At 32.0% G+C, this 24,738-nt stretch overlaps 1 protein-coding gene across 10 annotated transcripts in view; it reads right to left on the bottom strand.

The window, feature by feature from the left end:
- Positions 1 to 24,738, bottom strand: part of ADAMTS6 (ADAM metallopeptidase with thrombospondin type 1 motif 6) — a 158,678-nt gene that overhangs the window by 105,824 nt on the left and 28,116 nt on the right. For 8 of the 10 annotated variants that reach the window (XR_014146734.1, XM_081825684.1, XM_081825686.1 and 5 more), the window contains exons 2-3: positions 18,997 to 19,143; positions 10,734 to 10,875 (exon numbers count right to left, since the gene is read on the bottom strand). Coding sequence is in view for 9 of the 10 variants with exons in the window: in XM_081825684.1 (XP_081681810.1) it covers positions 10,734 to 10,875; positions 18,997 to 19,143 (289 nt within the window). In the remaining variant the exon portion in view is untranslated. Of the gene's footprint in view, positions 1 to 10,733; positions 10,876 to 16,111; positions 16,248 to 18,996; positions 19,144 to 24,738 lie in introns of those variants that run through there. The other 2 variants (XM_081825689.1, XM_081825691.1) reach the window with 2 other exon arrangements.

Below are 24,738 nucleotides of genomic sequence, written 5' to 3'. Positions count from 1 at the left end.
CAGGGAAAAAAAAGGGAACTAACACTAACACTTTTTCAGGGTATACAGTCAACTACTATGCAAGGCATATTCATATTTGTATCTCACTTAATCATCACTAAAATCTTCTCAGAAAGTGTGAGAAACATTATGTTCAGAAAGATTTAGCAAATTGCTTCAATCTTAACTAAACCTGGATTTGAATCAGCTCTACCTGATATTAATGCCCAAAATATCTCCACACAACTAAACTACTTTCCCATTTAAGTGCTCCACAACTGAATAAAGTCACTAGCCAATAAGAAAACGTTTACTTGTATTCTAATGTAATATAAAAATCTCATTCAATCTTCATAATACCTTTTTATCCTTTACCTGTATTTTAAAGGAAGATATGTCCAAATTAAGACTATTATGTACTAATTCATAACATATACACTCATTATATGAACTTAGACATCAACTTATATATTATTATTATTGGAACTTCTGAATGTAATAATACCTTGTATTTGGATTTTTAAAAGATACTGTTAACATACTCCTCAAAAGTATTCCATGGTCTTCCAAGAGACAAGACATTTAAAATATTCCTACTTATTTAAAATTTTAATATCAACTCCCAGACTTCTAGTCTATTTGGTTTTTCAAATGAATGACACTGTTTGCAAACATTAACAATAAAAAATAGCAAATATAAGTAATAATAAAAATACATATAAGGGCTGTAGTTTTAAAGTAATTATCTAAAGTAAAATAAAGTATCTGATATTGAGAAAACAAGCTTGTAAAAAACTGAACTAGGTCTTTGTTTATCAGAAGAGAATAACTGATTATTTTACACTCAAAAAGTCTTTCAAAATAATAAAAGAAATTATAATTATCTTTTCTAATGTTTTTATAACTATATGTTTTCATAACTATAGCTCTTAAAAGATACTAAAAAATGGGAAGAAGAGCCCTTTGATTTAACTGGGAAAATTAAAATTAACAGTTTACACAAGCAGGAAAGAGATATCCTAAAACTAGCAAACTATTTTATAATTATTATATCAGTAAAGAAGGAAAACAGTATACAAAGAGAAAACAGGCTCTTTAATGCTAGGTGGTTTTTGTTTTTTTCATTTTTTTTAAACAAATGTAAGGATCATAGAAGAAACATACACACATTTTCTGCCCGTGGAAAACCCTAAACCCTATGCCATCTTGGGTCTTCGGTTCTGAATATGAAACATTTTCTTTGTCCTCATTAACCTATCAGTAACATCTCTCAACAGCTGTTTGCAATAAAGGATCCTGACAGCCAAGGGGGAGAGCAGAGCCTGAAGAGGTCAGAAAGGAGCATCAGTGATTAGAAAGGTTACTTATCACAGTATCACATAAAGGAAAACTGAAAACCAACATATGGTGACCCTGTGGCCTGGCTCCAGGTGTTTAGTAGCCATCTGAAGAAACAGAATAATGTACCCTTATTTCAGCTTTAAATAGGTTAATCCTATTATGTGGGTAATTTAAATACAAGAGATCTTAGAAAGACATGTATTTTTGTTATATATATATGCATACAAATATATATACATATATATACATGTGTACACATATATGTATAACAAAGAACAAATCTAGGAATGCAAGTTACATAATTAACAATTTGAAGAGGTTAAAAAAATGATTAAATGGTTTTGAAAAATACCTCTAAGAAGCAAACCCAAAGTAAAAACAAGTGATCTTTAAGAATACAAGTAATTTTGGACCTAAAATTTGGGGTTGAAATTTAAGAAAAATAAAAGCAAATCAACTTCTTGTTAAGTATATGCCTAATAAGTATATATGGTTGGACTCTGAAAGAATATTGAAGTGCTAAAATAATTCCATGAATATTATTTCCATATCAAACCACACTGTAGATATTTACACCACCTTAAAATCTGCAAGGAAAGTGGTTCTACAATCTTCCTCAGTACAACATTCCAATATAAAATAACTTGAAATTCTTCCTACTACCTAATCTACAACCTTCCAGCTGTAAAAATTAAGACAACTGTTTTCTTTTATGCTCTTGGTAGGGAAGGAGAACAATTTGTTACCAGCAATCAAACTATAATAAATGTTCCAAAGCCTGTAGATGGTTTTAAGGCCAACATTTAGCCTTCTTTTTTATAGGCTACTCAAACTCTATTTCTTTAAACTTCCCTTATATGTACTTCTAAATATTTCACTATCATCCTCTCCCAAGTTATCTGCATCTCTTAAAAAAAAAAATTGGGTAGGTAGCCAAAAATTCCCTAAAAAGACTAATAAGTTCTTTTTATTAGAATGATTCTCAAATAGAAAGTAATAATGACTTGAATCTTAACTAATTGGTGGTGATAAAATAATAAACAAAAGGGAGTAAGCATGAAAACATTAAAAACTTGAGTCTGAGAGACAAAATATGTCAGGCTTTATTAAGTACTCTCCAGAGGGAGGATACACTGATTAGACAACTCAACTATCTTATCTCCAGCAGATTACTCTGCCTACAAATAGTTATAATTCAGGCAGATATAGCTTGATGGTATTATTATTATAGTTATTAACATGTTAATAAAAATAATTTATACCATCCTATATCTTAATTCTATGCTTACCAAACAACCTTTTGATAACAAATTGGCCTACTGGGTAGATTTCCTTAGGTGAGAAAATGTGCACATTTCAGTAGAGTTGACTAAATATCAACTGTACTTTGTTACTATAATTTAATAAATCCAGTTCTATATATAAACCTATATATTCATTGTGATCTTCCATTTCTAATATTAGATCCTAAAAATCTGTCATCACATAAAGTATGGAACAAATATGGCATACTTAGCCACTTATAGATTATTCTCTCATTAATCCTTAACTGATGATCTGTAAGTAAAATACAGTGTGTGACACAAACACATTTCCCCTGGAAAAATTCAAAATTAATGAGAAGGCTTAAAATTCCCAAAGTTATGTCATATTTTCTTTTTGTATGTTCTGTTTCCACCACAATACCCATGATTCTGCAACGTTTACGTCAAAATTATGGAATTTCTATACATCAACACTTTCATTCATTTTATCTCAGAGTGATGGTGCAGTACCTTCCAGCATGAAAAGAATACATTTACATTTACATAGAAAAGCAAGGGCATTGCTACAAGGGAGTATCAACTGTGGCAGAGCTGCTTTAGGACTCTGTGTAGAATGTGTTTGGAGGAGAAGAGAAAAGGAGAGGGAGGAAGACAGATCACTTTGTATTAAGTCTTCAATTTTCCAATACGGTTTCCCCCGATTACAGAATTACATTGGTTTCCTAAGACACAATATGCTGTTGAAATTCTGTGATTTTCTGCACACCAATACCCCTCTTGGTCTCATTCATTAAAACACCTTCAATAGTTACCCATTGCTCTTAAGATATAAACCCAGAATTGTTAACACGGCCTATTAGGTGCACACAGATTTGGCTCCTAACCTCTTTTTCTATCTCATTTATATAGTACTTGTTTTGAGAGCTACAGCAACGCTAGCCTTCTGTCAGCTCTTCCAATATACAAAAAAAGTCACAAAGGTCTTCTCCCACTATCTCTTCACCATATAATTCTTCTCACTCATTTATTCAACAAATATTTTTTGAGCTCATACTATAAGGTAAGCATCATGCCACTCACTATGTAAACAGCCATGAACAAGGCAGGTGGGATTCCTACTCTCATGGAACTTATGCTCTGTTATAATTATCAGTTCATTCTTCCAACAAATATTTATTGAGCACCTACCATGAGCCAGGCTCTGTTTTATGTGTTACGGAAAGAACAGGGAATGAAATAGGCAAAATCTCTGCGCCACGGAAAAATCTATTCTAGTAGGAAAAGCAGACGAAAACAAGATGAATTAGCAAAATATATAGTATGTTTAAAAGTAATAAATGTTAAGGAGAAAAATTAAGGAAGGAAAATGACAGGGAGTGTGTGTGTGCATGCATATGTGCATGTGTGCACACACCATTTTACATAAAATTGTTAGGGAAAGCTTCACCTAGAATATCACATTTAAATAATTAACGAGTAAGCAAATAAGCAGAATGATTATGGCTTGCAATGACTGCTATGAAGGAAATAAAAAGCATAATATGAAAGAGAAAAACTGGGAGAAGTCTTTATCTATAGATGCACCAGACAGGCCTGTCTGAAAAGAATATTGAGCTGAGACTGAAGGATGTGAATGAGTCAAAATGGGGGCCTTGGAATATCTTCATATGTTCCTCAATTACAGATGACTTAGATTCCCCTACAGCACTACCAGCGTATCAACTATAGAGGAGTGGTATAATGAATGACACAGATATTCACAGAAGAAAGGGAAATGTTTACTGAATGTCTGCCAGGTGCCAGGTAAAGAAAAAACACTTTGCATGCCTGTCATACCTTTTGCCGTCTGAAGTTCACAAGAATGAGTTGGCTGCTGTTCATTGAAAACAGTGTCTGAGTAAAATCTATCAGTCAATTCGAGGTCATAGGTAATAGTTAATGGTGAGCAGAATTTTATTTAAAATATTCTGTTTCATTGTAAAACCATGTATTAGATCATGTGTTTCCATCTGGGATTCAGAATACATGACCCATTGATAAAGCATTGTTCAGTGCTACATTAAAGTAAGTAATAACATTGTACAACATACTATTATGCATTTATGTGCTAATTTGTAAGTCTATGTGAACAGTGACAAGCTTCATATGTAATAAAAATTTCCCATAAATTAAACAAAGCTATGGTAGCTATAAAATTTTTCTTATATTATCCTGGGCCTTAAATCTACTTTTTCATGACCAATCACCTCTCTCTCTCTCAAACCACTTTATTAAGGTATAACTGACACGCAAAAAGCTCTACACAGTTAATGCATACAACTTGATGAATTTGGAGATATGTATACATCCATGAAATCATCACCATACTATGCCCTAAACATATTCATCACCGCTTCTTCCCATCCTATGTATTATTATTATTGTGTGTGTGTGTGTGTGATAAGAACACTTAACATAAGTTCTACCCTCTTTGCAAATTTTTAAGTACACAATTGAGTATTGTTTACTATAGGTACGATGCTGTACACGTAGATATCTAGGACTTACTCATCTTACATAAATGAACTTTGCATCCTTCAACAGCTACCTCCTCATTTTCAATTTTCCCCAGGTTCCCCCCGGTAACCACCATTTTACTCTCTGCTTCTATAAGTTTGACTATTTCAGATTCCGCATGTAAGTGGTATCATGTAGTATTTGTACTTCCTTGTTTGCCTTATTTCACTTAGCAGATTCATCCATGTTGTCACAAATGTCAGAATCTCCATCTTTGTAGGCCTGGATAGTATTCCATTGTAAGTTCTTACATTTTCTTACATTTGTTTGTCAGTGGACAGCTTGCTTCCATGTCTGAGCTATTTTGAATAATGTCACAATACATTTGAGAATATACACATCTCTTCGAGATGCTGATTTTAATTCTTTTGGGTATACACCCAGAAGTGGGACTACTGGATCATATGGTATTTCTATTTTTTTATTTTTTGAGAAATCTCCATACTGTTTTCCATAGTGGCTGCGCGACTTTACATTTCCACCATGAGTGCACGAGTGTTCCCTTTTCTCCACATTCTTGTCAACATTTGTTTTCTTTTGTGTTTGTTTTTATTTATTTATATTATAACCATCCTAAGAGGTGTGAGGTAATAGCTCATCATGGTCACAATTTGCATTTTCCTGATGATTAGTGATGTTGAGCACCTTTTAACATTCCTATTGGCCATTTGTATGTCTTCTTTTAAGAAATGCCTATTCAGTTCTTTGCCCATTTTTTAATCGGGTTATTTGGGTTTTTTTTGTTTTGTTTTGTTTTGTTTGTGTGTTTGCTATTGAGTTGTACAACTTCCTTATATATCTTGGACATAAATCCTTTATCAGATACCTGATTTGCAAATATTTTCTTCCATTCCATAAGTTGCCTTTTCATTTTGTCGACGGTCTCCTTTGTTGTACAGAAGCTTTTTAGTTTGATGTAGGTCCCAATTGTCTATTTTTGCTTTTGTTGCCTATACTTTTGGTGTCACATCTAAGAAATCATTGCCAAAATCAAGAAGGTTTTTCCCTGTTTTTTTTTCCAGGAGTTTTATAGTTTTGGGTCTTATATTTAAGTCTTTAATCCATTTTGAATTAATTTTTGTGTATGGTATAAGATAAGGATCCAGCTTCATTCTTCTGCCTGTGGCTGTCCAATTTTCCAATACCATTTACTGAAGAGACTATCCTTTCCCCATTGTGTATTGTTGGCACCCTGGTCAAAGATACACTGATAATCTATGCATGGCTTTATTTCTAGTCTCTCTTCTGTTCCATTGGTCTATATGCTTATTTTTATGCCAGTACCATACTATTTTGATTACTGGAGCTGTGTAGTCAGCTTTTGAAATCAGAAAGTATGATGCTGCCAGCTTTGGTCTTCTTGCTCAAAATTACTTTGGCTATTCAGGGTCTTTAATAGTTCCATGTAAATTTTAGGGTTGTTTTTTTTTTCCTTCCGTTTCTGTTAAAAAGTGTCATGGTAGCAATCACCAATTGATAGTTATCAGTAAATTATGTAGTGGATATTGTTGACCTACAGTGAAACAGTAAGTATATATGAAAACAATGTTTAGGATATGATTTATAGCGATAGGATAAAGAAATGTAGAGTTATGTTTGAGACTGAGTCCTGAATTAATCTGTGCTTTTTAGAGAGCAGGCAAAAGATCACCCATATCCCCTACAATACATAGGTTCATTAGTGAGTTTCTTCCTAAGTTTAAACTTATTATTATTACTGTAAAATGTTTTTGTTAATCCACTTTTAATGATTCTTTTCTGCTAAAGAAAGAGGAGACAAATGGAAGTGGAAGAGGAGTGAGACAATAGATTCTACAGAACTTTATAGAGAGCAGTTTTCCTCTAAATAGGAAAAAAAATTTTGGGGGGACATTTTTATTTGCAATGCAGTTTCATCCAGAACACATCAAAGGCACCCTTAGAACTTGATGATAGAGCTAGCAGATTTTTTAGATGATCTAGTAGGATCTTGTTTTGTATGTTGCTCATCTGTGCTTGTACTTTGCCTTGAAGAGGTCCTAACTATTTACATAGGGAAAAACAGATATATAACTCAAATCCAACACTGAGGGTCTCACACACTTGAGAATTTAAAACTCTGAAAATAAGTTTAGGGAAGCTCTCCAGACCACCTCTCTCCCAAAAAAGACTGGGATAAGCCAGAGAAATTTTTTGTTGTTGTTGTTGTTTTTTAAGAAGATATTTAGATGGTGATTAACATAACATAATAAAAAAAAATTCTGATAAAAAAAAGAAGATATTTAGAAACAGACATCATTTGATTAACATTGATAAAATGTATCTCCTGAAATAAAATATATCTGTTTATTTTATTAAGATATTTACTACATAATAGAAAATGGAACTAAATTAGACCTTTTTAAATTTTTATTTTTACCTTGGGGTAGGTAAATCACATTCTGTATTTTAGTTTCACCATCTATAAAATATTAATAGGTAATTACAATTTTTATCGAAGTTAGTCTGAAGTATCTCAGAAAAAGGCGCAACATAAATACCACAAACCATACATCATTTATAAATTACTATATTATACAACTATCTTACTCTGTATACTGTTTTGTTCTTTGTATTTATAACCATTACCATCTCCTCACTACTTCTATTGGAATTTAGGAATACCTGGAAAACATAAATGGATGATATACAAAGATAACAGTAGAAAATGCTTCCTGAAATAACAGAAGACTCTGCCTGAGAGACAAGAAAATTAAAAATTTTCATGTAAATTCCCCAATATACCTGACATGTATATTGATGAGCCTACTCACAAAGAATTCCAGCAAGATTTTTTATAACTGCAGATATAATCACTGGAAACCCCAACAATGACCACACAATAACCAAAGTGGAAGAGATGGCAAGTTGATCACTCCTGCAGTAATGTATCATCTTGTAGTTGCTTAAAATCTTCCCTGGCATCATTACAGATGTGCTCGTTGAAAGAGGGATCACTTCCTGATGTTCCAACACCAGAAGTATCCCCTCACTAAAAGGCTACCGTGCTCTTCTAAGCCTCCAGTGCTTGTGTTCAGTGTTCATCTCAAGATGCTACACTTTGACAGCTAGCTATAATCATAGCTGGTCTGCTTTCCCTTCAGCTACTATCTGAAGTATGACCTGTTTACCTGAACGGACTCCACTTTCAAAGCCACTACTGTTTTCTAAAGTAGTATTTAGAATCATTTAAAACCTTAGCAATTCACCAGATAAAACATGATGTGTCTTTGGGTGCTATCTATTGTGTAAAACCAATTTTTCAGGCACAAGCTTGAGAGGTGGGAGTGACTGTAAAGAATCTATTATGGGGGGAAAAAAAAGAATCTATTTTGACTCAAGAAACTTTGATAGTAATGTATGGCACTTTATAAAAAGGTAGCATAAGCATTTTCATATAGTACCTGAGTCTAAGAAAACCATTTTGCTGCAAATCAAAGTGAAAAGATTAATGATAAAATATGAGAAATTGTATAGGATTGTAAGATGCTAATGTCTCTCCCCAAGTTTTCCAAATTTTATTTTATATCTATTACAAAAGCTTTTATAAACACAACACATAAAGAAATAGAATCTAAAAGCTAGACATAAGAGGGCACCTGGGTGCCTCAGTCAGCTAAGCATCTGACTACGGCTCAGGTCATGATCTCAGGGTCCTGGGATCGAGCCCCCCCTTGGGTTCCCTGCTCAGCGGGGAGTCTGCTTCTTCCTCTGTCCCTCCCCCTGCTTGTGTTCTCTCTGTCTCTCTCTCTCTCAAATAAGTAAAAAAAATTTCTTAAAAAAGCTAAATATAAGGAACATAAACTGAAAATACACAATTTTGCAATTACTATGTATCTTACTTTACTTCAGATCAACTAGTCTGAAATAAATGAGATATACAGGTAGAGAGATAGGATAATCAGGTGAAAATTTTTATTAATTATTGAAGAAAGAAAAGATGCATCCGTAGATCCTGCAAAACTGATAATATAAATTATCTAATATGAAAATACATAGATGCAATTAAAACTCAATTTCCAATTAAAAAAACTAAAATGTAGATTAACCATTTCACTTCCTAATAAAGAAATGAGATCATAGATAAGAATAACAGAAAATCTGCAATCTCATTTGATCTTGAATTTCAACCTACTAAGCTACAAGTATATAAAAAGACCATGATTGAAATTTGATCAACATTTTCTGTAGGAAAAAGCAACCCAAGAAAAAAAGAAACTAAAATCATGTAGAAATAATAACAGAAGACTCTGTCTGAGAGACAAGAAAGACCAAAGTTTTACTCAAGGATTTAGATACTTAGATAGTTGCACACAATCTTTAAATCTGTTGCACAAAATGTGCTAAAGACTACCATGCATAATAATATGTCACCCAAGGGATACTTTAAAAAATCACTTTCCTTTGTACTGTACCAAGGGGAATAACTGGTACAGTACCATGTATATACTGTTTAGTATTATCTATCTTAAGACTGAATTCCTTTTTTTTTCTTATTAGTTTTAAAAAGGGATTTTAAACACTATTTGCATAAAAACAGAAACCAAGCCTTTAAATTTATGTTTTAAACTTGAATTTTTCTTACAACTTGTCATTTAAAAATCCTATTTTCGGGCGCCTGGGTGGCTCAGTTGGTTAAGCGACTGCCTTCGGCTCAGGTCATGATCCTGGAGTCCCGGGATCGAGTCCCGCATCGGGCTCCCTGCTCAGCAGGGAGTCTGCTTCTCCCTCTGACCCTCCTCCCTCTCATGCTCTCTGTCTCTCATTCTCTCTCTCGCAAATAAATAAATAAAATCTTTAAAAAATAAAAAAATAAATAAAAAAAAATAAAAATCCTATTTTCATTCAGCATGTTTACACTGTGTACCCACTATGAACATGTCTCTATACTAAACACTGATATCTTTCTCAATGAAACTTTAAATTATTTATATATATAATATTATTTATTTGATTTTAATTTATACTTTCTAGTACTGAGTCATTTCAAGTTGCTTAATCCACGGCCCACTTTTTTAGGCAGACACGAAGAGTCAATTATGAAACCTACATTTTTTTCCACAGGAATTTTCCTTGTTTTTCTATTTGGGTTAATGTCATCTTGTCCCCACTCAGTTGTTGTGTTAGAATGTGGGCAGTGAATGAAGCAACTTGAAATGACTCAGTACTAAAAAGTATAAATTAAAATAAAGGCTCCGAGCCAATGTGAAAATGCCCTTAAACCCAATTATTAGAGTACCAGAAAAGGCTGGAACAGGGTAGTTTTAAGAGCATAACATTTCAAAAGACAAACTAAAGTTGGCATTATAAACTCAGGACTTAAAAAAGAAATAAATTAGAAATTATTAAAATTCTACTTGTATTCCTCACAAGACATTTGAAATTTGAGATTACTCAAGTATTTAGAAATAGATATTAGACAAATGGTATCAGAAAAAAAGCAGTGTGCCAAAGGCCATATTTAAATTAATGATGTTATCAAAGGTAAACTGCACTCAATAAAAATCTAACTTAATATTTGTGTCATGAAAGAACACATATAAATGACTAAACATAAGGATTAAGACTTCTTACCCCATATTTACATTGGCGGGATGTTGCTCCATATTGGAAACGGCATTGCTCGTCAGCATCATACACCTGACCTGGGGCCACAGCTGGATAAAGAAAGTCACGCTTGGGAGGCTCATTATCAAGGCAAGTACCACGGCCTGAACTGTTCAACATAAAGGATCAGAGGAAATTAGGTACACTGTGGACTATTTCCATCACAATTATGAAACCATGTGTTGAACTCTTTGTTTTAATAACTTAATGCATGAAAAGCAATATACTCTACCAATAAATAGTCATATAGCAAAACAGAATAACTTTACTGAAATGTGAATAAGAGCTCCAGTTGTTTTTTCCAGCACCAAGACACAATAAAAGCATCTCAGACAACAATCTGAAAATGTCATGTTGGCCTTAAAACACTGTTTTAAACTAATTTCTGAAGGAATCAAAACAGAATTTCATATTACTCTAAGCTTCTTGTTTGTTTTCCATGAAAATATAACCACATCTGGTAGTAGAATTAAAAACATAAAATGTGGAAAATTAAAAAAAAAACAACCACCACCATGGTTGTAATTCCTAAAAGACCTAATCTATATACTCCTCTAACTTGGGCAGAACAATAGATGCTGTAGTAAGACATGTCCAAAGGTTCTTGAAATATTTCACTAATAAATGGGCAGAATGACAGATGAGGCCAAGATCCAAAGTTCTCTCAAGTATATTAGAAGTGTTTAGTCTCTCAAAAATTTCATATTTCATCTAGGGTCATCAGAGTTGGAAAAGAGAATGTTCTCCTCTCTGCAATTTCTGCTTTTCAAAGTATGCTTGCACTCAAACATAATATTTTAATTCAGTGGAACAAATAACATAAAGATCGCCAAAAGCCAGACAGAATACCTTAGTTTAAAGAGCTTTATACTTTGCTAAATATAATTGTTCATTTTTTTAGTCAGTGTGCATAAAATAGGACAGATGCTTTTTTACTTTCATTTCACATGTGAGTAACTTAGAATTTTTAAAGAATTCCTATGCCAACATTTAAAAATTTTTTCCAACATTCCTGTCAATTGTGCCAGCACTTGTGTTTTTTTTTCCAAATCTTTTCCATCCACTTTGCCAAAGGAAAATAATTTCACAAGTAGAAGTTCCTCAACTATTATTTAGGACAGTACAAATTTTCATTTATAGATAAGTAAGAAAGAGCCATGCATAATAATGAGTTTCATATTCACTTATTATTTTGTCATACTTCTTAAAAGGTAAAAGTTAATTTGCTATATAAAAATGTGTATTTGCACAGCAGCAAATTAATATATTTTTAAAAATTGAACCATACTACTCATAAGGTGATAGATCAAAAAACTCATGGGGCAGAACACTGTCTTCTTTACACCCTTTCATTTACGCCCCTCTTGATTGGTTTTTCATCAATAAAAATATTTAGATGGAATAATAAATGTGTTACTAATATAGATGAGTTTATTATTGGCTATTATAATCATTTCGCTTGTCACTGTTGAAGGTATTTAACAGAAAACACCTTTTTTTACCCAGCTATCCAGTTTTCATGACAGAACGTTTTTTACTTCCTATTTATTTACTTTTAAAAATTGACATGCACCTCAGTAAGAGAAACTCTTTCCAGATGAACTTTTAAAATAGCAAGCTCTTTTTATTTTATTACATAAAATATCTTTAATCTACATAGATATGCAAATTTTAGGCAAATGCAATTCTACCAGTAAATTCAAAATTTTATATTAAGATTAATGATAGAGGTCAAATGTGAAAAGCATACAGAAAGAAGACAATTTTGATAAAATGTAATATTCATGAAATAAATCAATTAGCAGTTTAATCCGTAATTTTTCTTCCAAAATATCAGTTTCATCTCCATCTACAACAGAATTATGGAAGTCTTTATGAAAGGATTGAAATATGTTAAAAAAAAATCAAGTACTACTATAAATCAATGGGAAAAATTTAAGTACAGGGTCCCATAGGCAAAAATATTTGCCGATAGCATAACAAAGCAAGTATATGATATAGTCACCTAAGTAGTGTTAACTCAAAAATCTATTAAAAATTATTATACATAATTACTTGCTGATATAGAAAATTAACCAAAAACCTAGAGGAAGTACTATATGGACCCCTCCCCCAAAAGAGGTTAAGAATAGATACCCTGGGGAAAAATTATTTTCTGATAGCAAACTGAAATTTGGCTTAATCCAGAAGGAAGAAAGAATAATTGCTTCATCTAAAGTTCTTGTTCCCAGGTATTGATGATGTTCTAATCATGGTTCATGTTCTTTAAAAAATACCCAATCCAACAACCATTGGAAGGGCCTCTAGACAATAAAGAGGGCATGTACTGTGGCAGCCTGTGGATAAAGTCTTCTGATAAGATTTATTCCAAAAGTGGATTTTTGTTTCAATTTTTTCTAAGTATTTACTGCTTTGTATTAATGTTGTTGAATTAAATATCTAGATAAGCCTTACTCTCCTTTTCTGTATATTTTCACAGAAGAATAAAACACTGTATGAAATAAAATATAAACAAAAAAATAGAACTTTATTAAAATGGACGTGTATTTAGGAATACAGCATCAACAAAAGGCCTTTTGAAATGGGTTTGGCTATAGTATTGTACAAACCACTAATGCTTACATGTCAGATGTCTTACCTATTATCGGCTCTGGGGAAACAAGGGTAGGGATATGATTTAAATTGTTTCTACATTTTGGGTAGAAAATGTACTATATATTTTTCTTCTACTAATCACATTTGATATGTATAGTAAAACCTGGATTAAACTATTTGGAGGGTGTGGTAGTTTTCATATTTTAATTCTTAACTGGAAGTTAAATGACAAATATTTTTTGCATAATGTTACTAAAATTTCCTGATACTTTCAAGTACGTTAAATCTCTAGATCATAATTATTTTAATTAACTCTTAGAAAATAATAATTCTGGATATTTCCATGCCTCTGAGTCATCAACTGCCATTAAGAAATACCACAGATATAAGTGTAGAAGGTAGGGGACATGGATCTGAGAGATGTATATTTAACCCTAGAAGTGTTTTTTTTCTCTTAGAAAATTCCCAAGAGCTCAACCCTAATCATACCCTTCACTTTTTCCAGAAGAAGTAACTAATATTATGACTTTTAATATAATTATTTCCATGCTTTTTTTTAGTAATTATTCATCTCTCAATTATTGATCTGCCTATTTTTGGACTACATAAAAGGAGTAATAGTGTAGGTTTTCTTTTGTCACTTTATTCTTTGGTTCAATATTATGAATGTGAGAAACATCCATGCTGATATGTATAGCTGTAGTCTGTTCATTAATATTGTTAATATTCCATTTAAGACTACGGCACAATTATTTATCCATTCTTCTATTAACAAACATTTGCATTATCCTTAATTTCTGGAAATTGCAAAGTATGTTGATATGAACATTTTTGTACAGGTCTCCTGGTACAAATATTTTTTCCTTTCTCAACATTATTAGATGAGTTATTTTCTTATATTTTGTAATTGCATCTATTTAACAAAAGGGAGATATGAGTAATTGTTATTAAATCTAGGGTTCTAGCTAATTAATATAACCATACAATTCTTCTGATGCTGAGTCTAGTGTTATTTATGCTACTCTTATCAAAATAATAATAGTAGTGGTGTTATATATAAATCTTCTTGATTTTTCTCATCAAATGGCACTTTTAAGCATAGATGGTCTGTACTTTGGTTATATGCAAATTTTTCCACTCAGAAAACAGAAACCTCACTCTAATAAATTAAATGAAGAGCACTGTTGGTTTCCATCTATGAGATACTATTATAACTTATTGTTATTAAGTAGTGATATACTTGTCCCGAGCAAAACTGTATACATAAAAAGTAGAACTCTATTTCCGTAGCAGCATACATTTCACTACTAAAAGCCCAATCTTTATTAATATCTACAGCAATAAAGATGATAATAGACTCTACTTTTGCTTATGCATCTAAGACAGAAAAATGTGTATTAGCTTGAGAACATGCTTTTTCCTAGATTATGAAATTCTTAGTAAATCAAAGTATATTTACATTTCCAGAAATCTTTGCAGCATGATAGCAAAATCATATTTCATGTATTCTACCTCTAATTTAGAGAAGTCTTATTTACATAGTTTGAAAATTAGCCTTAAAATGGGAACATGAGCCACAGTTGAATCTTCAGCTAAAATTTACAGATCCCTATGTAAAATATGCACCCTTGGCTTTGTTTCCAGAACACATGAGCACATTTTCCTAATTGCAGTTTTAGATTTTTTACTTAAACAATTATACTATAAAGTATAGACCTTCAGCCTACAACACAGTGGGTCAATCTAAAAAATAAATCTTTCTATATAACCCTATACATATCTTAACAGTCTTTTAACAACAACAACAAAAAGTTAATATTTAATGCCGACTCCTATTTTCTACCACAAAACTGTGCTCATACACCTAAATTAAACAAAAATGAATTAGACTGTATTATCTATGGCAAGTCAAGTGTCTTACCTACTAGGTTATTGTAAACTGCTTTATCAGTCTTCACAAAACAAACAATAACTACCTTCTAAAATGAGTTCCTCTAAGTCAGACCTTTCTCTCTTGCCCTCTGTATGACTGGGATGCTTGAAGAGAACTGAATTTGAGGCTTCCAACAAACACCGTACTGCTAATGATTTACTCCCCTATGCTCTCTTCTCCATATGTAATTATGACTTATCAAAGATTTTTATGAGTTAGGGCAAAGTCCCCAAAACATGCCTGATAAATGGAAGGAGGAGAAACCTGTTTTGCTGTTTCTTGGGCTCCATATAAAAAGAGGGCCCATCTATGGAATTGATTTCCATTTAAATTTGACCTTCAAAGTTAATTGCTATAGAGGAAATGTGAGTGTCTCAGTTATCCTGTTCATCTTATATCACTTTCCTTGTAGCTCTTTCTTTCTAGTTCACCTTCTGCCATTATATTGCCTTTCTTTTATTCAGCTTCCATCCTTTCTGTGAAAATGGCTAGTCTGTATTTAATTTGGAGCTGTAGGAAATTTTGCTATGGATCTCTGACAGTTCAAACAATTTAACAGACTTTAATTTAAATAGAGCAAAAGTTGATTCACAGAGGCTCCGGAATTTTTGAAAACTATATGAAATTACTCTGTACTACCGCTAAGTGGTGGAAAATGTATGAAAAACTGGCCTAAACTACTTCTGGCTGCCTTCCACTGCCTGGTAAATTAGCCCATAGTCATCAATGAGTGTGAGCCATAATACCAGGTTCATCTTTCTCTATTTTCTAAATAAATAAGTAAATAAGTCCCGCAGGCAGATAGGAAGGACACTACCTGCAAAGCCGTCGTCGAAAACATCAGAAGCTGGCATAACACGTCCATTTTAACGGAAATGGGTTCTTTATTATTTAATCAGGACGGCTTCTGGGCGATTCATGAACCACTTATTGAATCACCGAGTTTAAGAAATCTGAAAAAAAATATTGGGAGTTGGTAAAACACCATCTCCTGATTGATCAATAGCACCTAGTGTTTCAGAAAGACACGAGAGACTTTACTCTATTGGCATTTAAAGGCCATGGAATTGTTTTCAGTTGAACATAGTGAATAGTGAATCTCTGTAAATCATAGAAAGCTCATTGTTAGAATCCACCATCATCTTGGGCCTATACAGTCACTAAGTAAAGAAAGGTATGCATTTTGTTGGCTGGGCTGTAGTTCCTAAACAATTCATCTTTCAAGATTTCTTTTTCTTGAGAAGAGAAACTAAAATAAAATGTTATGAGTCTTTTTGAGCCAACTATAAAACATAAATGTAACCTCAATCCCTGATCAAAATATCACTGGATTTTTAAAAATATCACACATAGCTGTTAAAGCAATTAAGCCAACTGTATTAATAAAAAGGAACAAAGACAATCAAGAAAGTTACTATTATGTCTTTGTGCTCCAGTGAACTGACCTTTTTAAAGGGCGCTGTGTTTAAAAAACCTTATTGCTTGGTCAGATTATAATCAGAGTTGTTTAGTTTATTATTAAAAAAGGGAAAAAAGCCAACTTTCCCCAAATCTCTACCTATTGTCTTTCATATCTATCTTTTACTAATGGCTTTTACTGTGTGAGCATTCCCATGAAGATGCACAACAGAAATTTTTTTTTTACAACAGAAATATTTTTATAAAATACAAGATAAATAAGCCCTTTAGAACCCTGTCAACACTAATCATGCTTACATACAAAATGCAAAGAGGCAATAAGGCTTAAATAGTGCTTTTTGGATTAATTCTTTTAATTAATTCAATGGAACACTTTATTGCAACCAGTAATAATTTTACATCTCTCACCAAATCTGTGGTGGTTTCTTAACAGTAATTAGTAATTTAGGGATTCCCTTTCCAAGTATTTTAACTGCCTTAATACAGTTTCATCAAGGCAGGGTCTGGCAAGACCTCAAAACTGGTCCTTGTATTAAGTATACAAAGATGGTCCTAGCAAATAGGCTGGGCAAAATAAATGGATAGGGGAGAAAGAAAATTGGTACTTGGAAAAAAAAAAAAAAAAACATGAGGAGAGAAGACTTCAAAAATGCACAGGCATACTGAGCATATTATACAGTTAGTCTTTCTGGTGATAGACACTAAGATTCCATTATAAAAACATGAGCCAAGTCAAAGGAGAAATTCCAGATTTGGCTTGATTTCTGGAGAAAGCAGATCTTCAACAATGTTTAAAATTTAGGTAATATGATCTCATTAAAAACATCTTGGAAAATGATAATGCTAGGGCTTTGTGTTAAAAACCACCAAAAGATGTCAAACAAATTTTCTGTCATCTATCTTTATAGCTTTCAACCCAGTTTTGGCATGAGGTAAGTACAGTGTTTTAATTACCTATTACTAACATTAAAAATTTTTAGGTTATGGCATAATTATTCTGAGGAACTACCTTCTGATATGAATTTCCAATTCCTTCTATTTAATTATTACATTAATTCAAAAAAGGCCATTTTAAACATTTATCTTTTGATCTCTGATTGATGAAACCGTTGTGCTAGGTAATTTAAAATCTCTTGTTTGGGGTTTTAAAAAAATACATAATTTTAAGTTTTCAGAAGTTTCAGCTATTAGCAGATATGAGCCAAACATTAATAAATAATATTACCTTATATAACCTAACTGAATTTTGAAAGTTTTAGACCATTGTCATATAAATGTGAACTTTGAACAAAGACAGTTTTTAAAAAGAATTTCTGTAGTTCACGTGTGTTTTTTCTATGATTCACTTTTTCAGAGAGTAAATTTTACTCTCTCCTCCCCAAAAACACACTGGCACAAAACAGCTGAAAGTAATGATAGAGCAATAAGGTTTAAAGCCTCGATATTATTTAAAATAATATCTATCACTTAATGAATGTCTACTGTGTTTCATATACATTGTAACATTGTACATAATTATATATATATAAAAACCTGAAGATGTATGTATTTAACATGTGAGGTCACTGAAGATTATGAAAGGTCAAGTAACATGCCCATGGTCACACAGTTAGAAAGTGAGACCTAAGTCTGTAAGTTTCTGAAGTCCAATCCTAAAGTCCTATGCAGGTGAGATGTGGAAGAATATCTGCTTTCATAAACATAATTACACCTCAGCTAATTTATTTATTTCACATTTAAGTAACCAGACTCTTAGAATTTATATTAAAAGATCAGCAAAGAAGTTCTCAAACTACAGAAAAGATGAGTCACATAATAAATTTTCAAAGACAGATTTTCATTTTCTCATTTTCATTTGCTGGGTGTTTGGTTTTTTGTTGTTGTTGTTTGTTACTATTAAATACTTCAGCATTCGTAAAAAAAACTTAGTTTTTTCAACAACAAAATGAAATATATAATCACTGAAATTAAGTTTGGCCTACACACTATTAAGCTGTGTAAATCTAAATTCTTTCTGACATTGTTTCCCATTTATTGAACATTTCTGACACTCACATCATCAACCCCACTTATAGCCTTGCTCCACATTCTTTAATCTACCAAGTTCTGCTTGAGTATGAAGGAAAAAATTTGCCACAATGATATATTAAAGTATTTTGGGAACAGCCTGAAATATCACCCTATAAAAGTTACTCATTATGCAGTTTGAAGCACTACATATTAGGCTTCTACCAATGGCTTACTTCTGGAGCAATTCATCATCACTCTCCAGAGATTACTTACTCTAGAAAGCTGGTGATATAGTCTCGACTGCAGGCAGACCAGGAAAAAGGATTGGTATTTGCAGTAATGTGAGCTGCCATAAGTTTTGCTGCTTCATGACCTTTCGTCCCACAAGAATTTCCAATTCCATCATGGTTCATACCAAAACTGTTTTAACAAGGAAGAAACATAAGAAACATAAAAGAAAGAAATAAAAAAAAATAAAACAAATGAACCCCCAATATATCCTTTATTTCCTTATTTGATCATTTGTTAGCCTTATCAACATATAGCTTCTATCAAGATCCTCTAAGGAAATACAGGATTAAAGTTAAGGAGACTACAGAATAATTCTATAATACAATTTATTTTTAAATCTCTTTAATTGATCATATACTTTCAAATATTAACTTACAGGATACAATCTTTCCTTGAACAGATAAGGAATATATATTAATCCTCACTTTATAGGTATGAAAAACTGAGATTTAGCAAAGATAAATGACCTATTAAAGATCATACAGTTAGTAAGTGTTAGTAGAACCTGCCTTTTAACATCCTAGAGGTCATGCTACCCCACTATGCTGAATTTAAAAGAGAATTATAAATATATAGTTATAATCCATTGAGTTCTAGGTTAAAGGTCAAATACAAAAATCATTTCCTTATTAATATAGATAAAAGAGAATTCAATACATATGCAATTTATGTTTGTATGTGTATGTGTGTTTTCAAAACACCTTTTGAAAAATCTTGATACATTTAAGGATTATGATTATAGAGTTTTTCTTTACCTCAGTTTCCCTTCATTATTCAAAGCTTGTCTTTGCCATTTTCCCCCTGTGTCCTATAGCCATGCTTAGTGCTATTATCAGTGTGATATAAAAACATATCTCAATGATAAATCATAAATTTTTTCTATAAATGATATGAATATGAATAAATTTTAGTCTTTCTCCACAGATAGCCAAAAGCTTTCATTATTAGTGAAAAAATAAAGTTATGTGTCCATTGTGACATCCTAATAAATATACCATGATATGTGTTCAAGGAAATAAGTAATTTGTGTGACAAGAGTATAAAACAGATGAGGACAGTTGTTGGAGAAAAAATTGGAAAGGTACTTGAGAAGAGAGAATTACAATAATTGAAAGTAAATAATAATTTTGGCAGTGCAGAGACACTGAAGATTTCTGAGCAAGAGACTATGGAATTGATCTGTATTTTAGACAGGTCATTATAGTAATTCTATGGTGGAGACATTGGAGTGGGAAGAGAATGGAGGCAGGGAAAGCAGATGGAAGATCATTACCAATTGAGAAATGATGTAGGTCTGAATAGGGCACTGGATAGAGAGGTGGGATTATATTTGAGATATGTTTAGGAAGCTGAATGAATTGGTCTTCATAAATACAATATAAAAGAGCCATAATAAAGATATATCATATGTGGGGCAAAGAGATGAAACTAGTAATTCACATGGAGGAACAAACATAAGCAAAGAAAGAGAAATATAGAAGAGTGTTTACCCAGAGTCCTAAATTAAAACACCAAGTAACCCACCAAAATAACCAAAAACTAAATACACCAGTATTTAGTCTTCTTATTTGACATCAACACACTGGAATCAGTCTCTTTGAATGATCTTCTAGGAACATGATGGTGGAGTTTACAGTTTATAGAATTAGATATAATTCTGTCAAAACAATCACCTGCAGAGTTACATAGAAAGCTCCATAATGTAAATTTATAATTCAATAAACAATATTCTATACTTCTCTCAAAGGCTGATGCTATCATGTGAATACTACTATTATTCTTCTCAAATGATGATAGCTTTAAAAAAATTATTTCCTTTTGGCAGCAGCCTTATACATATGCCTGAGTCATATGAAGATAGGTATAGGCAGACACAGATGGTTTTAAGAAAATTATTTTCAAGATCTTCAAATTCCTTATGTATTCTTTTCTAAAAAAAAAAAAAAGTCAAGCTTCTCCTTTTTATATCTTATTTCTCCTACCTTATAAAAGAAAAACTTATCCTTTACTCATCTATAATTTTACAATAGTTCATTGCCTTGGGGTCTAAAAATGTGGGTTTCAAGAAGAGACAATCAGAACCATTTTGTATCAGTGTTGAGAAAGAGAATGATTTTAATGATTGAATAACATGTAGTTTCTTGTTTTCATCAAGTTTACAAGAGAATAGAATCAAATTAACAGTCAATGGGTTGTTAAAATTTTTTTCTGATGCTAGATCACCATTGGTTATGTTCTGACAAATAATTCAAAAGGAGTTCAACGAACTGAGTGATATTTCTACAATAAACTCTTTTCATCTATTTATGTGAACAAATTTTCTCAGCATTCAAATCTATAAAAACAAAATCAAAGAGTCGAATTGATACTGAAATTCTGCCTCATTCTAGCAAGAGAAACAAATACAGCAATTGAAAAAATATAACTAAAGGCACATTTTCTATAAAATTTTATTTTTAGATTTTATTATTTATTAAAATATGTAATATGCACACAATTCTCTGATCAATAATTGGCTAACAATGATTGTAATGTAATGAATATATAATTCAGAGACCATTTTTCCCTTTATTATTACAGGAAATTTTATAAATGTAATTGCAATTTATATACATTTTTGTGATAGAGATATGATATAATTAAAATACTTTAAAGTATAAAAATATATTTTAAAATATATTAAGAAATACTATAATATACATCAGGATAGATTCTGGTTGGGAAAGAAAGACTAAATATATTGAGTTAAAAGAGGGAAAAAATGATGTAAATTTTGACTATAAAACAAGAACATGTTCACATATTTTTTAAATGCATTATGAAAGTTACCAAGATGCTATGGCATTTAGATTCAATTGATATATTTAAAAGAGGCATATAAAATTTTATTTTTTTACATGCTAATATTTACAGTGCTCTAGAAATTCTATCCTTCGCAATTAAAAGGTTGAGATTGTGTCATTTGTGACAACATGGAGGGTGGACCTAGAGGATATTACGCTAAGTGAAATAAGTCAGACTAAGAAAGACAAACACATCATATGATTTCACTTATATGTGGAATCTAAAAAAAAACCAAATAAATAACAAACAAAAAGCAGAATCAGACCTATAAATACAAAGAACAAAGTGATGGTTGCCAAACGGGTAGGGGTATGGGCAAAACAAGAGAAGGGGAGTGGGAAATACAGGCTTCCAGATATGGAATGAATAAATCAAGGGAACAAAAGGCACAGCATAGGGAATATACTCATACAGTATGGTGTCACATGGTAGCTATGCTTGAGCATAATGTAAAAACTTGTCAAATTACTATGTTGTACATCTGAAACTAATGTAACATCGTATGTCAACTATATTTGAATAAAAATTTTTTTAAAAAAATTCATGAATTCAAGTACATAAAGGAGGAAATCTTACAAGTTCTATTTCTACTAACAATCTTGAGGTGTCAAATGCAGATAGTTATCCTAAGGACTTAGGTTTCAGTTGTCTAGAAGAATGTATACTTTTGTAGCTTATATTTCAAATATAAGAAACCCCAAAAATGACCTGACTAATGTTAAGAAGTTCACTTACAGTGACACAAAGTAAAATGGGAGTTTACAACTGCTGTTCATGACATCAACTTCAAAAGATCCCTCTAATAGGCTAATCAGGCTGAAGCAGAAGACATATATATATATATATTTTTATAGATATATATATCTTTATATATATATTTATTTATATCTTTATATATATATCTTTAATATATATATATGTAAAGATAAGTTCCCTCAGTCAGAGAAAGGCAAATACCATATGATTTCATCATTTATGGAATTTAAGAAATAAAACAGATGAACACAGGGGAAGGGGGAGAAAAAGAGAAAGAGAGAGGGAAGAAAACTGTAAGAGACTCTTAACTACAGAGAACAAACTGAGGGTTGATGGAGGGAGGTGGGCGGGGGATGGGCTAAATGGGTGATGAGTATTAAGGAGGTCACTTGTAGTGATGAGCACTGGGTGTTAGACATAAGTGATGAATCACTAAATTCTACACCTGAAACCAATTTTAACATATATATTAACTAACTAGAATTTAAATAAAAACTTGAAATAAAAAAATAAAATAAAATAAAGATAGGTTCCCTGCTGAGGAAAGTCTATCTCAGTGAAGAGTTGGTAAAAGAAGTGAAACTCATTAGTGATCAGAAAGAATAAACAAGAGTTCACATTAAAACCATCACACTGGCAAAGATTAGAATGTTACCTAGAACTAAGTATTGACAGCGGTCTAGAGAAACTGGGACCTTAGTGCCCAACAGTTGTACTGTGGTCAGGGTAGCTGTTCTGGAGAGCAATTCGGCAGGTCTTCGTCAAATTAAATAGGCAGATATTTTATGACCCAACAATTCTATTCTTGGATATGTATCCCAGGAATATTCCCAAAGGGAACATGTATGAGGATGTTCATGACAGAGTTATTTATGATAGCAAGTTGTTAAAGATAATCTAGGTGTCTGTCACTGGGGAATGGATAAGTAAATCTTGGCAGATGCATATTATGGGATACTAAGCAGAAATTGGAAGCAGCAAACAAGATAGATGTCTATATATAAATATGGGTGGATCTTAAAAACACTGAAAAAAATTAAGAGAAGTAAAAAGATCTATAGTATTATATCATATAAATACATAAGCAAAAATTAGATACACACTCAGATAACAAAGAAAGGTCAAGGAATTGTTCCAGATTAAAGACTAAAGAAAAATAACTAAATGCAATAGGAACTAGATTGGGGGGGGGGCAATTATAAAAAACACTGCTGGGACAATTGATTAAATTTGAATACAGACTGCATATTTGATAATAGTATATCAATGTTAAATTTTCTAGTTTAATAATTATACTGTGGCACAGAAGATATTTTTTCACAGATACTGAAATATTTAGTGATAAGGCACAGTCTACAACTTATTCTCAAATAGTTGAGAAAAAAATACATGTACATATACAGAGAGATATAAAGTAAATGTTGCAAAATATTAATGGTATTTGAATCTAAGTAAAGAGCACATGGGAAATCTTTCTACTACATCAATTTTTCTGTAAGCTTGAAATTATTTCAAACTTAAAATATTAAAAAATAAACACATACATATACAATCTGTGATATTTTACAAAGATACATATGGATTCAAATATACATACCAAATTTATTAGAGTAGTTATCTATGGAAAAAAGAAAGTGGAGTGGGAAATGGGATTATAGAAACAAATACATATTTACATGTATTAAGTAAGAAGGGTCCTTGGTGGGACTGATAATGATGTTGTGCTAAGAACTAAGGATACATAGATAAGTGATGATGATAGATAGATAGATATAAATAGGTCAATAAATGTAAAATAAACTCAACTCTCTGCTCTTGAGTTTCACAAATAATAATTAAAAAAAAGAATGAGAGCAAGAGCAAAAGAGTTTGGTAAACATGGGGCCCACCCCCATGAGTGAACAGTGGTACCAAGACAACACTTCCATGGCTGGTTTTATGTGTTCAATAAAACAGTTCAGATTACATAAAGGTAAAGATTCTCATTTGAGGAGGGTTTTATGAACAGATATTGGGAGAAAGATAGAGGCAGAGACACAGAGAGAGAGACTGACAGATTGGGAGACAGTCTCCCTGGGGCCTCTTGTGATTCTCCACATTTTGCTGGGTATTCCAAGTCTGCAA

This window comes from Leptonychotes weddellii, chromosome 7, assembly GCF_054177405.1.
Source record: "Leptonychotes weddellii isolate Sample4059 chromosome 7, ASM5417740v2, whole genome shotgun sequence".
Lineage (NCBI taxonomy): Eukaryota > Metazoa > Chordata > Mammalia > Carnivora > Phocidae > Leptonychotes > Leptonychotes weddellii.
This window is presented reverse-complemented; position numbering and strand designations above follow the sequence as displayed.